Source organism: Oncorhynchus kisutch, linkage group LG18 (assembly GCF_002021735.2).
Source record: "Oncorhynchus kisutch isolate 150728-3 linkage group LG18, Okis_V2, whole genome shotgun sequence".
Taxonomy (NCBI): Eukaryota; Metazoa; Chordata; class Actinopteri; order Salmoniformes; family Salmonidae; genus Oncorhynchus; species Oncorhynchus kisutch.
The window spans coordinates 18923451-18941131 of NC_034191.2; the positions used below are offsets into that span (position 1 = coordinate 18923451).

General features: G+C 44.2%; 1 protein-coding gene across 1 annotated transcript in view; it reads left to right on the forward strand.

Annotated features, from left to right (window-relative positions):
* The window catches only part of LOC109909259 (2-phosphoxylose phosphatase 1), a 45276-nt gene extending 34046 nt beyond the window's left edge, over window positions 1-11230 (forward strand). Inside the window, exons 4-6 of the mRNA XM_020508322.2 lie at window positions 5415-5541; window positions 9094-9233; window positions 9348-11230. Coding sequence (XP_020363911.1) covers window positions 5415-5541; window positions 9094-9233; window positions 9348-10405 — 1325 coding nt within the window. The 3' untranslated portion in view covers window positions 10406-11230. The remainder of the gene's footprint in view (window positions 1-5414; window positions 5542-9093; window positions 9234-9347) is intronic.
* Window positions 11231-17681: the final 6451 nt, after the last annotated feature.

Consider the following 17681-nt stretch of genomic DNA (forward strand, 5'->3'; position numbering starts at 1 on the left):
ATAAAGGGTCATGGTTAGAGGATCGAGAGGATAAAGGGTCATGGTTAGAGGATAGAGAGGATAGAGAGGATAAAGGGTCATGGTTAGAGGATAGAGAGGATAAAGGGTCATGGTTAGAGGATAGAGAGTATAAAGTGTCATGGTTAGAGAATAGAGAGTATAAAGGGTCATGGTTAGAGGATAGAGAGGATAAAGGGTCATGGTTAGAGGATAGAGAGGATAAAGGGTCATGGTTAGAGGATAGAGAGTATAAAGGGTCATGGTTAGAGGATAGAGAGTATAAAGGGTCATGGTTAGAGGATAGAGAGTATAAAGGGTCATGGTTACAGGATAGAGAGGATAAAGTGTCATGGTTAGAGGATAGAGAGGATAAAGTGTCATGGTTAGAGGATAGAGAGTATAAAGGGTCATGGTTAGAGGATAGAGAGGATAAAGTGTCATGGTTAGAGGACAGAGAGTATAAAGGGTCATGGTTAGAGGATAAAGTGTCATGGTTAGAGGATAGAGAGTATAAAGGGTCATGGTTAGAGGATTAGAGAGGATAAAGGGTCATGGTTAGAGGATAGAGAGGATAAAGGGTCATGGTTAGAGGATAGAGAGGATAAAGGGTCATGGTTAGAGGATAGAGAGGATAAAGAGTCATGGTTAGAGGATAGAGAGGATAAAGGGTCATGGTTAGAGGATAGAGAGGATAAAGGGTCATGGTTAGAGGATAGAGGATAAAGGGTCATGGTTAGAGGATAGAGAGGATAAAGGGTCATGGTTAGAGGATAGAGAGGATAAAGGGTCACGGTTGGAGGAAAGAGGATAAAGAGTCATGGTTAGAGGATAAAGGTTCATGGTTAGAGGATGAAGGTTCATGATTAGTTATATGATAGAGAGGATAAATGGTCATGGTAATATAATAGAGAGGATAAAGGGTCATGGTTAGAGGATAAAGGGTCATGGTTCGAGGATAGAGAGGATAGAGAGTATAAAGGGTCATGGTTAGAGGATTAGAGAGGATAAAGGGTCATGGTTAGAGGATTAGAGAGGATAAAGGGTCATGGTTAGAGGATAGAGAGGATAAAGGCTCACGGTTAGAGGATAGAGAGGATAAAGGGTCATGGTTAGAGGAAAGAGAGGATAAAGGGTCATGGTTAGAGGATTAGAGAGTATAAAGGGTCATGGTTAGAGGATTAGAGAGGATGAAGTGTCATGGTTAGAGGATTAGAGAGGATAAAGTGTCATGGTTAGAGGATTAGAGAGGATAAAGTGTCATGGTTAGAGGATTAGAAAGGATAAAGTGTCATGGTTAGAGGATTAGAAAGGAAAAAGGGTCATGGTTAGAGGATAGAGTGTATGAAGGGTCATGGTTAGAGGATAGAGAGGATAGAGAGGATAAAGGGTCATGGTTAGAGGATAGAGAGGATAGAGAGGATAAAGGGTCATGGTTAGAGGATAGAGAGGATGGAGAGGATAAAGGGTCATGGTTAGAGGATAGAGAGGATAGAGAGTATAAAGGGTCATGGTTAGAGGATAGAGAGGATAGAGAGGATAAAGGGTCATGGTTAGAGGATCGAGAGGATAAAGGGTCATGGTTAGAGGATAGAGAGGATAGAGAGGATAGAGAGGATAAAGGGTCATGGTTAGAGGATCGAGAGGATAAAGGGTCATGGTTAGAGGATAGAGAGTATAAAGTGTCATGGTTAGAGGATAGAGAGTATAAAGGGTCATGGTTAGAGGATAGAGAGGATAAAGGGTCATGGTTAGAGGATAGAGAGTATAAAGGGTCATGGTTAGAGGATAGAGAGTATAAAGGGTCATGGTTAGAGGATAGAGAGGATCAAGTGTCATGGTTAGAGGATAAAGGGTCATGGTTAGAGGATAGAGAGGATAAAGGGTCATGGTTACAGGATAGAGAGGATAAAGGGTCATGGTTAGAGGATAGAGAGGATAGAGAGGATAAAGGGTCATGGTTAGAGGATAGAGAGGATAAAGGGTCATGGTTAGAGGATAGAGAGGATAAAGGGTCATGGTTAGAGGATTAGAGAGGATAGAGAGGATAAAGGGTCATGGTTAGAGGATAGAGAGTATAAAGGGTCATGGTTAGAGGATAAAGGGTCATGGTTAGAGGATAGAGAGGATAAAGGGTCATGGTTAGAGGATAGAGAGGATAGAGAGGATAAAGGGTCAAGGTTAGAGGATAGAGAGGATAAAGGGTCATGGTTACAGGATAGAGAGGATAAAGGGTCATGGTTAGAGGATAGAGAGGATAGAAAGGATAAAGGGTCATGGTTAGAGGATAGAGAGGATAAAGGGTCATGGTTAGAGGATTAGAGAGGATAGAGAGGATAAAGGGTCATGGTTAGAGGATATAGAGTATAAAGGGTCATGGTTAGAGGATAAAGGGTCATGGTTAGAGGATAGAGAGGATAAAGTGTCATGGTTAGAGGATAGAGAGGATAAAGGGTCATGGTTAGAGGATTAGAGAGTATAAAGTGTCATGGTTAGAGGATAGAGAGGATAAAGGGTCATGGTTACAAGATAGAGAGGATCAAGTGTCATGGTTAGAGGATAGAGAGTATAAAGTGTCATGGTTAGAGGATAGAGAGGATAAAGGGTCATGGTTAGAGGATAGAGAGGATAAAGGGTCATGGTTAGAGGATAGAGAGGATAAAGGGTCATGGTTAGAGGATAGAGAGGATAAAGGGTCATGGTTAGAGGATAGAGAGGATAAAGGGTCATGGTTAGAGGATAGAGAGGATAAAGGGTCATGGTTAGAGGATAGAGAGTATAAAGGGTCATGGTTAGAGGATAAAGGGTCATGGTTAGAGGATAGAGAGGATAAAGTGTCATGGTTAGAGGATAGAGAGGATAAAGGGTCATGGTTACAGGATAGAGAGGATAAAGGGTCATGGTTACAGGATAGAGAGGATAAAGGGTCATGGTTAGAGGAAAGAGAGGATAAAGGGTCATGGTTAGAGGATAAAGGGTCATGGTTACAGGATAGAGAGGATCAAGTGTCATGGTTAGAGGATATAGAGTATAAAGTGTCATGGTTAGAGGATAGACAGGATAGAGAGGATAAAGGGTCATGGTTAGAGGATAGAGAGGATAAAGGGTCATGGTTAGAGGATAGAGAGGATAAAGGGTCATGGTTAGAGGATAGAGGATAAAGGGTCATGGTTAGAGGATAGAGAAGATAAAGGGTCATGGTTAGAGGATAGAGAAGATAAAGGGTCATGGTTAGAGGATAGAGAGGATAGAGAGGATAAAGAGTCATGGTTAGAGGATAGAGAAGATAAAGGGTCATGGTTAGAGGATAGAGAAGATAAAGGGTCATGGTTAGAGGATAGAGAGGATAGAGAGGATAAAGGGTCATGGTGAGAGGATAGAGTGGATAAAGTGTCATGTTTAGAGGATAGAGAGGATAAAGGGTCATGGTTAGAATATTAGAGAGGATAAAGGGTCATGGTTAGAATATTAGAGAGGATAAAGGGTCATGGTGAGAGGATAGAGTGGATAGAGAGGATAAAGGGTCAAGGTTAGAGGATAGAGAGGATAAAGGGTCATGGTTACAGGATAGAGAGGATAAAGGGTCATGGTTAGAGGATAGAGAGGATAGAAAGGATAAAGGGTCATGGTTAGAGGATAGAGAGGATAAAGGGTCATGGTTAGAGGATTAGAGAGGATAGAGAGGATAAAGGGTCATGGTTAGAGGATATAGAGTATAAAGGGTCATGGTTAGAGGATAAAGGGTCATGGTTAGAGGATAGAGAGGATAAAGTGTCATGGTTAGAGGATAGAGAGGATAAAGGGTCATGGTTAGAGGATTAGAGAGTATAAAGGGTCATGGTTAGAGGATTAGAGAGGATAAAGTGTCATGGTTAGAGGATTAGAGAGGATAAAGTGTCATGGTTAGAGGATAGAGAGGATAAAGGGTCATGGTTACAGGATAGAGAGGATCAAGTGTCATGGTTAGAGGATAGAGAGTATAAAGTGTCATGGTTAGAGGATAGAGAGGATAAAGGGTCATGGTTAGAGGATAGAGAGGATAAAGGGTCATGGTTAGAGGATAGAGAGGATAAAGGGTCATGGTTAGAGGATAGAGAGGATAAAGGGTCATGGTTAGAGGATAGAGAGGATAAAGGGTCATGGTTAGAGGATAGAGAGTATAAAGGGTCATGGTTAGAGGATAGAGAGGATAAAGTGTCATGGTTAGAGGATAGAGAGGATAAAGGGTCATGGTTACAGGATAGAGAGGATAAAGGGTCATGGTTAGAGGAAAGAGAGGATAAAGGTTCATGGTTAGAGGATAAAGGGTCATGGTTACAGGATAGAGAGGATAAAGGGTCATGGTTAGAGGATAGAGAGGATCAAGTGTCATGGTTAGAGGATATAGAGTATAAAGTGTCATGGTTAGAGGATAGACAGGATAGAGAGGATAAAGGGTCATGGTTAGAGGATAGAGAGGATAAAGGGTCATGGTTAGAGGATAGAGAGGATAAGGGTCATGGTTAGAGGATAGAGGATAAAGGGTCATGGTTAGAGGATAGAGAAGATAAAGGGTCATGGTTAGAGGATAGAGAGGATAAAGGGTCATGGTTAGAGGATAGAGAAGATAAAGGGTCATGGTTAGAGGATAGAGAAGATAAAGGTTCATGGTTAGAGGATAGAGAGGATAGAGAGGATAAAGGGTCATGGTTAGAATATTAGAGAGGATAAAGGGTCATGGTGAGAGGATAGAGTGGATAAAGTGTCATGTTTAGAGGATAGAGAGGATAAAGGGTCATGGTTAGAGGATAGAGAGGATAAAGTGTCATGGTTAGAGGATAGAAAGGATAAAGGGTCATGACAGGTCAGATGATTCATGGCCACTGGTATGGAAGAACATCTGACTGCTGGAACGGTTTGTCTCTGTCAGTCAATAGACAACTACAAACTTCAAACCATGCACTCTCTCACAGACTCATGACGGCAACACTTCAGATTTATCAATAAGGATTGGAGTCACTTGTTTCACATACTTCAAGGTTATCTGTAAAGCTGTCCTCTGATATTGTGTTGGTGTAATACACCAAGAATAAGCCAAGAATGTATTTTTTTTTATAAATCATAACTATCACTACCAAAACGAGGCTTACAGCCAGAGCTACAAGCACTACTTCTTCTATGATGGTGAGGATGATGATGATGATGATGATGGTGGTGGTGGTGATGGTGAGATGGCGGTGACGATGATGGTGATGGTGGTGATGAGGATGATGGTGGTGATGATGATGTTGGTGATGTTGATGATGATGGTGGTGTTGATGATGGTGATGATGATGATGGTGTTGATGGTGGTGATGTTGATGATGGTGGTGGTGATGATGATGATGATGATGATGATGGTGGTGTTGATGAATATACGTGGTTCTCTCCCCTCCCAGGACACAGCCCTGTGGACTACAAGCTGCTGTCTGTCCAGGTGATGATTCGCCATGGCGACCGTTACCCCCTTTACGCCATCCCCAAAACCAAGCGGCCTGCCATCGACTGCACCCTGTCCCCAAAGAGGTGAGAGCAACGCCCACTGACTGAACATCCAACCAAACCCAGGGAATGATGATGCAACAAATCGTCTGTAGTCTCCTGTTGTTCATTTTTCATTCATTAATAAGGCCTTCTGTTAAATAAAGATGGCCTCCTGAATTAAGTCTCCAGTGTAAATATGAGGTATTCCCTCCATCTCCACGGTTTCCATTAGATCATTGTGAATCCAGGGCAGGAAAACATGACACATAGACATGTGAATCAGACACACCTCTCTCCTTCTCTCTCGCTCAACAGATCTAGCTGGCAGGAACCATCCATAATAATCACATTTCTCTTGTCAACAGCTCATTCCCCCCCAAAAAATGTGGTTTTGACTGCATCAGAAAATGATACCACTTTGTCTTGTGAAATTAACCATCTCCCCTCTCTTACCCCCTAGTATTTTCTAGTTACCACATCGGTGAAAAACTTAAGCAATAATTGCTATGAAGAAGAGGGGAATGTGAGAAGAGAATATGAGCTGTTGTTAGTTGAAGTGATTAGCTGTGGTTATGCAGTGTGGGATTTGGAGCTACAAGATGTTCAGTCTGACTGCTCCTTCTGGGACTGGATATGAGACGTGTCTGCTATGTAATTATCTGGAGTGTCAGGGAGGTGCATGTCCTGCTTGGGGCCAGAGTCTCAGACCTAGGAGCATCGGAGTGATCAGACTACACTGAGACACTCTCTCCTCATTTCAAAGTGTGACTATGTTGACTGTCTAACAGTCATTCTGTCTCTCCTATGAACTTTTATCCGTGTTATTTTCTCCATCTTGTTTTCCCTCCATCTCTTTCGCTCTCTCTGGTAGTCTGTCATTATCATCATTATTGCGATGGGTGTGTTTACTGCTTCCTATTCCTGCTACTCTCTGGTGCACACCCACTCTCACACACACCCACTCTCACACACACACACACACACACACACACACACACACACACACACACACACACACACACACACACACACACACACACACACACACACACACACACACACACACACATTTTGATATTTGACATCTCTCTCTTTCATATTCTCTCATCTTTCCATATTATTTTCTTTCTCTGTGTATTACTGTCTTATTGTCTGTTCAGCTCCCCCCTCATCCACCAGTCATCCAGTCTGTCATCCCACTGTCACCTCCCCCTCTCATCCACCTGTCATCCCACTGTCACCTCCCCTTCTCATCCACCTGTCATACTGTCTGTCATCCCACTATTCACCTCCCCCTCTATACCAGTCATCCAGTCTGTCATCCCACTGTCACCTCCCCCTCTCATCCACCTGTCATCCTGTCTGTCATTCCACTCTTCACCTCCCCCTTTCATCTACCTGTCATCCTGTCTGTCATCTCACTGCTCTGCTCCCCCTCTCATCCACCTGTCATCCTGCCTGTCATCCCACTGCTCACCTCTCCCTCTCATCCACCTGTCATCCTGTCTGTCATCCCACTGTCACCTCCCCCTCTATACTAGTCATCCAGTCTGTCATCCCACTGTCTACCTCTCCCTCTCATCCACCTGTCATCCTGTCTGTCATTCCACTCTTCACCTCCCCCTTTCATCTACCTGTCATCCTGTCTGTCATCCCACTGCATCTCACTGCTCTGCTCCCCCTCTCATCCACCTGTCATCCTGCCTGTCATCCCACTGCTCACCTCTCCCTCTCATCCACCTGTCATCCTGTCTGTCATTCCACTCTTCACCTCCCCCTTTCATCTACCTGTCATCCTGTCTGTCATCCCACTGCATCTCACTGCTCTGTTCCCCCTCTCATCCACCTGTCATCCTGTCTGTCATTCCACTCTTCACCTCCCCCTCTCATCCACCTGTCATCCTGTCTGTCATCCCACTGCATCTCACTGCTTTGCTCCCCCTCTGATTCACCTGTCATCCAGCCTGTCATCCCACTGTTCACCTACCCTCTCCTCCACCTGTCATCCTGTCTGTCATCCCACTGTTCACCTCCCCCTCTCCTCCACCTGTCATCCTGTCTGTCATCCCACTGTTCACCTCCCCCTCTCATCCACCTGTCATCCTGCCTGTCATCCCACTGTTCACCTCCCCCTCTCATCCACCTGTCATCCCACTGCTCTGCTCTGCTCTGTCTCTCATCATGCAGATAGCAGTTTCTGAAAATATATTATTTATAGAAAGGGAAGTCATTGCTGTGGCTCTTGACCCAGTCAAAAGTGTGAGTGTGTGTGAGGGCACTTGGGTTCTGTCTACTTTAATTGGCACTATAGAGTGATCCCTGGTGACTTGCATAACCTTGGATCTTGGCATGTCATTCTGAACATATGGCCGATAAATTCCTCCCCATTCCTCTTTTTGGGATATCTTAGTCTCTGGCCATTTGCAAAATTCAACATGGGCATTTCATTCTGAGCTGATGGGTCTTGCAGAGGAAGAGTCCGTAATCGGAGTCATCCGTGGTCACTGGGCCTGGCCTTCACAGAGCTGAGAGGACTGGTGAATATGTCTGCTATGAAGCCAAACCTACAACATAATTACACATCTTCACTAATGTGTGGCATGTCATAAGAAGGCATAACCCAAACCACATGAGCACTCAGGTATTCTGAGTCTGTGTCTGTAATCTGCCTTTCTGTCTCTCTTCCTCTTTCCCCCAGTGCTCCTCTCTCTCTCTCTCTCTCTCTCTCTTTCTCTCTCTCTGTTCTCTCTCTAAACCTCTTCTCCCTCTCTCTGTTTCTCTCTCTCTCTACCTCTCTCTTTTCTCTCTCTCTCTCTCTGGGTGTTTGATGTGACTGGTCCAGTAATCAATGCCATCTGGCTCTCCGCACTGACATTCCACGCCAAGTCAGAACTGAAAGAGGGGGAGGAGAGAGAGAAACAGAGAGATGCAGGGCAAGACAGTTGAGCGTAGAGAGTGGGAAGAGAGAAAGCGAGAGTGTGAGACAGAGAGAGAGAGAAATAGAGAGAGTGAGGGATGGAGGGAGGGAGACTTGGGGAGGTTGAGATGTGGCCCTCAGAGAGGAGTTCAGTTTTGCTGGTGCTGCAATAGATGCACCAGAAGTGTGTGTTTGAGCAGGCTGTGTTGTCTCTGGGGCATGTGTGGATTATGTGTGTGTGCTTGAGAGAGAGAGAAGAGAGTGAGAGAGAGAAACAGAGAGAGAAGAGGTTTAGAGAGGGAGAACAGAGAGAGGAGAGAGAGCGAGAGAGAGAAGAGAGGTTTAGAGAGAGAAACAGAGAGAGAGAGAGAGACTATTTCTAAAGGTCTACAATCTGGGTCTGTTTTTATTTTGATCAGTGTGTAATTATGGGGATCTATTCTGCACTAGCATATGGGATGTAGGCAGGATCCTAGGGGGCAGATGTAGCGTGTGTCTGTGTGTGTCTTTGTGTGCGCGTGTGTCTGTGTGTGTGTGTGTGCGCGTCCATGTGTGTGTGAGTTGGCACTAGCATGCAGAGTCGACCCACTGTCTCTGTCTGTCTTTCTCCAGCTGGAAACTATTCTCCCTCCTTACCCTGCCTTCTGCATCTTTGTTCATCTCTCTCCCCCTTCCAGGAAACCCTCCCACCCCCAGCTGAATTCTTTCATTGGTCACATGGCCCAGGGGGGGCGTGGCCGCTGGGAGGGGACTCTCAGCTCGTTGCCCCGCCTCCCTAACCACAGCGCCTGTGAGATGGGTGAGCTCACTCAGACAGGTAACCAACCAATCAATCACATTAAAGATGCCTAATGAACCAACCAGTGATATTCCAGATGGACTGGGTTTAGATCTGAAATGTTCAACCAATCTCTGTCTTCCCCATCTTCAGGTGTGGTGCAGCACTTACGCAATGGCCAGCTCCTTCGCCTAGCCTACAAGCGTCACAAACTCCTCCTGCCCAATTTGTCGACCAAGCAGGTGTGGGTGGAGACTACGGGCAGGAGCCGCACCCTCCAGAGCGGGATGGCTCTTCTGTATGGGTTCCTGCCAGACTTTGACTGGAGCCTTCTGACAGTCCACCACCAGTGGAGCACATTGTTCTGTGGTTCAGCCTGTGACTGTCCTGCCAGGAACCCCTATCTGGAGGAGGAGCAGAGGAGACAGTACCGCCTCAGAGCGGCAGACACTGAACTGGAGAGGACCTACGCAGACATGGCCCGTACGCTAGGTCTGCCCCCGCGCCAGCTCAGAGCTGCCAACCCTATAGACTCTCTGCTGTGCCACCTGTGCCACGGCCTGTCCTTCCCCTGTGTGTCAGCAGGGAGTGCCCTCGGCAGTGGGGGCTGTCTGACTCTGGCCCAGTTCGCTGTGATCCGGAGGCAGCAGTTAGAGGACGAGGTGGACAGGAGGCGGGTGGGACTGTATCGCCGCTACGCTGTGCTCGCCACGCACCCCTACCTCAACCGCACAGCCAATCGGATGGAGCGCGTCGCCAAGGCCTACGCTCGGGGACGAAAACCCCGCGCTGGAGGAGAGGAGGCGTTCACCCTGTCCTCGGCTCACGACGTCACTGTCGCACCACTACTAAGCGCCCTGGGCTTGGAGGATGCACTCTTCCCGAGGTTTGCGGCGAGGGTTGTGTTTGAGTTGTGGAAGAGTCCGCCCGCAACGCAGGGACAATATAAGGGGCAAGGCCAGGGCCAGAATAAGGCTGCTTGGTTGAAAGGGGAGAGGTCAAAGGGTGGTAATTGGGGAGACATGTTTGTGAGGGTTCTGTACAACGGAGAGGATGTGACTTTCCATACCACCTTCTGTCGCTCACATGACCGCAACGCCGCACAGCCGTTATGCCCCCTGGGTAACTTCCTGTCGTTCGTCAAGAAAGACATGTTCAATGTCCTCAACGCCACGTCCTACCACAACGCCTGCTACCGTCAGACAGGCTGACTGACAGATGGAAGGATAGAGAGAGAGAAGGAGGAGGAGAAGAGAATGAGTCAGAGAAAGAGGGAGTTATAATTTAGCTGATTTGGGAATTTGTTAATAGCTCTTTTCCCACTTTGATGGTAGTGTCCTTTTGACATTTTCTAAAGTCACAAACATTCCTAGAAAGCATAAATGCTGATCATACATATCACTGCAAAAATACATATTTTCACCAGCAAATTCCTATACACAAACACACGTGCTCACATACTTTATACATACTCTTCATGCCTTCTTGATCAGATGTCTTTGTCGATAAAGTTTGACTTCTAAACTGACAGCCTTGTGGTGTTGACAATCATACCAGGATACTTAACCTGCAATTATACAGATTTCAACATTGACCTTTCTACAATTTCTTCGTTTTGGAAATGTTTGTAAGGAAAAGAGGTGGAAGGACTCAGGCACTTTATTCACACATTCCTGCATTCCAACTGGGAATGTTGAGATTCTGCTTTTCCCAAATTCCTGCATAGAAAGGGGAACGTTGAAACTTGAAACACTAAACTGCCATTTATAGTTTGTCTTGATATTGTCTGACATTTTGATTAAAATGGTGCTGGAGACCAATAGAATTAGGGTCTGTTTTGCTGTACAATTACTTTATTTTAGTTTACTCAACCACATACTTTAAGCTGAAGTAAATTTAAATGTTAAGAATGAAGTCAATCCAACAATTTACACCCAATGCACCTTGGTGAAGGCTAGAAGGCTAGTTGTTATGGTACGTAGATCCCACTGCTGCTGTAAGATGGCAATGACAGTTAATAAATATGTCATCAGTAATTGTAATTTCTGTGGACATTTTTTTGAATGATGCTCATCAGTTTGAATAATTATAATTTTTACCATAAAGCACATTACACAGTGGGCCACGAAGTAATAAAACGTGTTTTCTCACAACTGTCTCTGTATTGTGTGAAAACATATGAGCTAACGTATGTTCTGAATTACCCAAGTCTCATAGACTAGACGTAACATAGTAAACGTAAATCCAGGACACTCAAATTAGTATGATATGTTATGTTTGGTATGGTAACATAAGATAGAAGGTTACTTAGGCAACAACGAGAGGTGGATAGTTGGGCGTATAATGCAAATGTCCAGCAAACCAAAGGTTATGTGTTTGAATCTCATCACGGGCAACTTTGCTATTTAGCTACTTTACTATTTAGGATGTTAGCTAACCCTTCTCCTAACCTTAACCCCTAGCGTTAGCATTAGCAAACATATTGGAATTCATAACATTTTCAAGTATTGTGGTGGCAGCATCATGTTATGGGTATGCTTATCATTGGCAGGGACTGGGGAGTTTGTCAGGATCAAAATCATTATGAAAGGAGCAAAGCCCAGGTAAAAAGTAAAACCCACCTCAGTCTTCTGAAAACCTGACCCTGGGATGGAGTTGTATTTTTCAGCGAGACAATTACACAAATTGTAATGCCAAAGACACCAGGATGGCTTTCCAAGAGGTGTTGAGTGTTCCTGTGTGGTCTAGTCTCAGTCCTGACTTAAACTTGCTTGAAAATCACAGATGAGGTTTGAATATTGCTGTCCATCAATGATTTCCAACCAAATTTAATGAGCTTGAGCAATTTTTACAAAAACAATGTTGCCCTAACACGGAACCCAAACCGGCTGCGCCCGTGCACCATCGTGCGCCATTGTGCATTCATTTATTTTGTCCCCCCACACCAAACGCGATCATGACACGCAGGTTAAAATATCAAAACTAACTCTGAACCAATTATATTAATTTGGGGACAGGTCGAAAAGCATTAAACATTTATGTCAATTTAGCTAGTTAGCTTGCACTTGCTAGCTAATTTGTCCTATTTAGCTAGCTTGCTGTTGCTAGATAATTTGTCCTGGGATATAAACATTGAGTTGTTTTTTTACCTGAAATGCACAAGGTCCTCTACTCCGCCAATTAATCCACACATAAAACGGTCAACCGAATCGTTTCTAGTCATCTTCCTTACAGGCTTTTTCTTCTCTTGACTTTATATTGCGATTGGCAACTTCATAAATTAGGTGCATCACCGCCACTGACCTCATTCGTCTTTCAGTCACCCACGTGGGTATAACCAATGAGGAGATGGCACGTGGGTACCTGCTTCTATAAACCAATGAGGAGATGGGAGAGGTAGGACTTGCAGCACGATCTGCGTCAGAAATAGAACTGATTTCTATTTTAGCCCTTGGCAACGCAGATGCTCTTTGGCACGTGTGAGCAGTGTGGGTACAATAATTGAATAACAGATTTCTACATTTATTTTGCAATAAATTGGTGTATTCAGCCTGTAAGAGTTATGCAAAGTTGGTAGAATCTTAATGAAAATGATTCACAGCTGTATTGGCTGCCAAAGGTGCTTCTACCAAGTATTAACTCAGGGGGTGTAGACTTATCCAATTATCCAATTTTGTTTTACTTTGAAAATGTATAGGTTGTGTAGATCTGTATGACAAAAAAATATAATTGAATCCCTTTTTAGATTACATTTGAAGGCAGTACAATGTGAAATTATTTCAAGAGGATGTAGACTTTATATAGCCACTACGTAGAAATCAACATAGATTTTGAATATTGATATCCCTGGACTCTCAACTGTCATATAAGAAGGAATGTATGCCCCCTGGTGGTGAGTAGTTATGTCAGGTAGATGCTGCTACAGCCACTGGGACTCAAGATCCTGAGAGCCAGTGTCTACACAGTGTCTAGTCGTATTCAGCTCAATTTCAGTCATTGATGTCCAGTCTCCACAAGTCTTGGTCATTTAGCAGATTACAATGCCATGATGAAACCATTAGTTATCGTAGTGTTTGACAACTTGAGTTGAGAAGCTCTTCTGTAGTGCAACAGAGTTGCCTGTACCTCCTGAAATATCAAACAACTATTTCCACACAGAGAACACCATACTTGGCTATCATTGCATTTTAACATTATTAGGTGGAGATGGAGTATCATTCCTCTGTGAAACAGAGTCTAGACCCTTCAACGCTTGGACCTCCAAGCCACTTACACTTTTGTAAGTTGTTCCTCTCTAATCAGGGACTGATTTAGACCTTGGGCACAGGTCTTTGCAATTCATTTTCAGGTATAACAAAACCTGCAGGCTCCAGACCTCGTAGGGTAAGAGTTGAATACCCCTGGTTTAGACCATAGGCTTAGATAGACAACTCTACTGCCCACAAGCCTGCTTTAGCATGGTCAGCGTCAATTTGAAGAAGGGTGGGACTTCCTAAGGGTTAAGGAAGGATCACATCATTCCCTCCAGGTCATCAATAGGGATCAGCCAATGAATACTCTGTTATGAGTAAACATTCCATAACTGCAGGTGGCAGTAAATCGCCACGCTTGGCTTCCTACCTGTTCCAACAACACACTCCAGGTGGCAGTATGAACGCCTTTCAGTTTGTTTACCAACTCATAGAAGTAGTAGAAGAAGAACAATTACTACTTCAAAATGGACATACATTTTGATGGTGCTTCCTGTGCTTTCAGAGATGCCATAATTGGAATGATACAAAGATGTGTTGTCTATCTAAGTCTATGGCCTCCCTAGACCCTTCAAACTCAACTGGACCTCGAAGCCAGTTCTACTGCATTTTGTCATTGTTCCCTTTTAATCAGGGACTAGTTTAGACCTGGGACACCAGGTGTATGCAAATAAATATCAGGTAGAACAGAAAACCAGCAGGCTCCGGAACCTCGCAGGGTAAGAGTTGGACACCCTTGGTCTAGACTAATTTTCATGGTCATGTACATCTCTAGCACTAGATGGCAGTATACCTTCACTAATGGCTGCCTGGACTGTGTCCCATCCACCAGAATCACAGGAATAGTTTGTCATGAGTACCACAGGGCTTAACGCACAATCAATATATTTTCTATATGTATACAAACTAAAGCGTTTACTCCCTGGCCTTGACCAGTAATGTGTCATCTCGATGAATAACATCCTGACGATGGCAAAACATCAATTCCACAGGCTCATTTTCTAAAGTACCCTCGTAAACCTGTCCCATTATCCACTTCCAGAACTTGCAGAAAAATAACAATATTGACTGCAAAATGCAGTAACATGGCAGGGTTGCCATCAACATCAACATAGGTTGTTTCTTGACAAAGCGGGGAATATGGAATGTAATGAATGCGTTTTGCCCCTACCCTTCTAAAACAGCCAGATATTGTCTGATGTAGTATGAATCATGAATGTGTTTGTTCTATTTATGAAATGTATTGACACCGATACTAACAACATTTTAGTTTTCTCATTAATATAAAAGTGTAGGAGTTGGATATAGAAGCTAATTGTCATCCTTAGTGCCGGGGCAGTAACATGATACACTCACTATCTATCTTTTTTACAGCCATTCCATTGCATCACACATACGTCATTGGAGAAAGGCGTCATCTGTAGGGGGTCTGAACATTAACAGGCATCTCTTGAGGTTTTGGAAGCATAAGGATCTTATCTTTAGTATCAGCGAGAAATAAAAGATTAAAAAGGTTCAATTGATACACACTTATATAGGGTTAGGGTTCCCACACTACCATATCTCCATGTTACAGCACGTGTTTACTGAAAACAAACCGAAGTGGACTGCCTGTGGTGGATTAGATATCTGCTTCTCCGAACACCTGTTTGTAAACCGTAGAAGGACGCCACAAACATGTTGTCACTGAAAAATACTGTAAGGTGCAACTGTGTTAAAACCAGTTAAAAAAGTGTACAGTTATTTTGATGTGATATGAAAGTAGAGGGATTTATGTTTCTAGAACCATACCATAATTAACAATCGATTCACGTTGGCTTCCAGAGCCAATTCACCTTTAAACAGAACATGTAAGGTCATTAGACTAAGGACTAACGTTAGGCTCCTTTAGTCCATTATTGGGCTATATTTTTTCAAACAGCTTCTCTAGTATATAATTTCTATACTGTCTTGTTCACCTCTTCTCTTGGTCCTGCACTGACATCACTGTTATTGATAGAACCCCTCCTCTCCTCTCTTGACCAGGCTGTTTTCCTTTCACCCTGCCTGTTTCTCCCTACCCTCCAGCGTCTGTCTGACACCCATACACTACCATACACTCTCTCTGATGTCATACTGTATATCAGGGCGGATGAGCAATTTCCTCCCACAACCTGAGAGCTCAAGCAGGTATCAGTCTTTAATGTGTTGTACTGCCACGACTAGTCTCCTCTCTCTGTGTGTGTGTGTGTGTGTGTGTGTGTGTGTGTGTGTGTGTGCGCGCGCATGTCTGAACGCATGTTAGCTACTTGGCTTGTTTGTCGGAGCCCACACCATAACTACTTTACTCTTTAAGCCACGCCAACACCTCATGAATGTAGATGCCCAAACAAAGCTTGTGACCCTGAGTCAATCGGACACATAGAGAGGCTACTCTGTTGACATGGGAACCAGATAGAGGGAGAGTAATGTAGGGTGGGAGGGAGTGATTGACACCGCAGACAGAGGGAAAGAAGAGTGTTGAGTAAAAGAAAGGAAGAAATAAAGAAGGAATGAAAGGGAGGGAGGGAGGGATGTGGTTATGGCAAACATGAGGCTGTCTCCACCCACTCTCCCAACCACAGATGAAGCCACAGGTGTGGGAACAGAAGAGAAAAGGAGGGAGACAGAGATAGATTGATTACATATTGTAGAGAAGTAGAAGGTTTTAAAGAGGAAGACGTCTATTGGCATGGTGGAGCTGAGAGAAAGCCCCAGCTGAGGTGGAAAGTGTGGAGGTAGTCAATACCAGAACAGAGTAAAGTGTGGAGGTAGTCATTGTTAGAACAGAGTACAGTGTGGAGGTAGTCACTCCTAGAACAGTCTAAAGTGTGGAGGTAGTCAATTCTACTAAAGTCTGGAAGTAGTCACTGCTACAACAGAATAAATGTGGTGGTAGTATCTGTTAGAACAGACTAAAATGTTGACGTCGTCACCACTAGAACAGACTAAAGTGTCTAGGTAGTCATTGTTAGAACAGAGTACAGTGTGGAGGAAGTCACTGCTAGATCAGATTAAAGTGTTGATGTAGGAACTGCTAGACCTGGCTAAAGGGTGGAGATAGTCAATACTACTAGAACAGACTCAAGTGTAGAGGTAGTCACTGCTGGAAGAGATTTAAGTGTGGAGGTAGTCACTGCTAAACAGACCAAATTGTTTCGGTTGTCACTGCTAGAACAGACTAAAGTGTGGAGATAATCACTACTAGGACAGAGTAAAGTGGGGAAGAATTCACATCTAGAAGACACTAAAGTGTGTCGGTAGTCACTGCTTAAACAGAGTACGGTGTGGAAGTAGTCACTGCTAGCACAGACTAAAGGGTTGAGGTAGTCACTGCTGGAACAGACTAAAATGTGGAGGTAGTCACTACTAGAACAGACTAAAGTGCAGAGGTATTCTCTACTAGGACAAACTAATGTGTAGAGGTAGTCACTACTAGAACAGATTAAAGTGTGGAGGTAGTCATTGTTAGAACAGAGTACAGTGTGGAGGTAGAAACAACTTGAACAGACTAATGTGTGGAGGTAGTCACTACTAGAAGAGACTAAAGTGTGGAAGCAGTCACTACTAGAAGAGACTAAAGTGTGGCGGTAGTCACTATTAGAACAGACTTAAGTGGGGAGGATGTCACTATTAGAACAGACTTAAGTGGGTAGGATGTCACTATTAGAACAGACTTAAGTGGGGAGGTAGTCACTATTAGAACAGACTTAAGTGGGGAGGTAGTCACTTCGGGGAGGTAGTAACTTCGGTTGTCACTGCTAGACCAGGCGGTAGTCACTATTAGAACAGACTTAAGTGGGGAGGTAGTCACTTCGGTTGTCACTGCTAGACCAGGCGGTAGTCACTATTAGAACAGACTTAAGTGGGGAGGATGTCACTATTAGAACAGACTTAAGTGGGGAGGATGTCACTTCGGTTGTCACTGCTAGACCAGGCGGTAGTCACTATTAGAACAGACTTAAGTGGGGAGGATGTCACTTCGAGGAGGTAGTAACTTCGGTTGTCACTGCTAGAAGAGACAAAAGTGTGGAGGTAGTCACTGCTAAAACAGAGTAAGGTGTGGAAGAAGTCACTGCTAGAACAGACTAAAGGGTGGAGTTAGTCACTGCTGGAACAGACTAAAATGTGGAGGTAGTCACTTTTAGAAAAAACGAATGTGTCTAGGTAGTCATTGTTAGAACAGAGTACAGTGTGGAGGTAGTAACTACTTGAACAG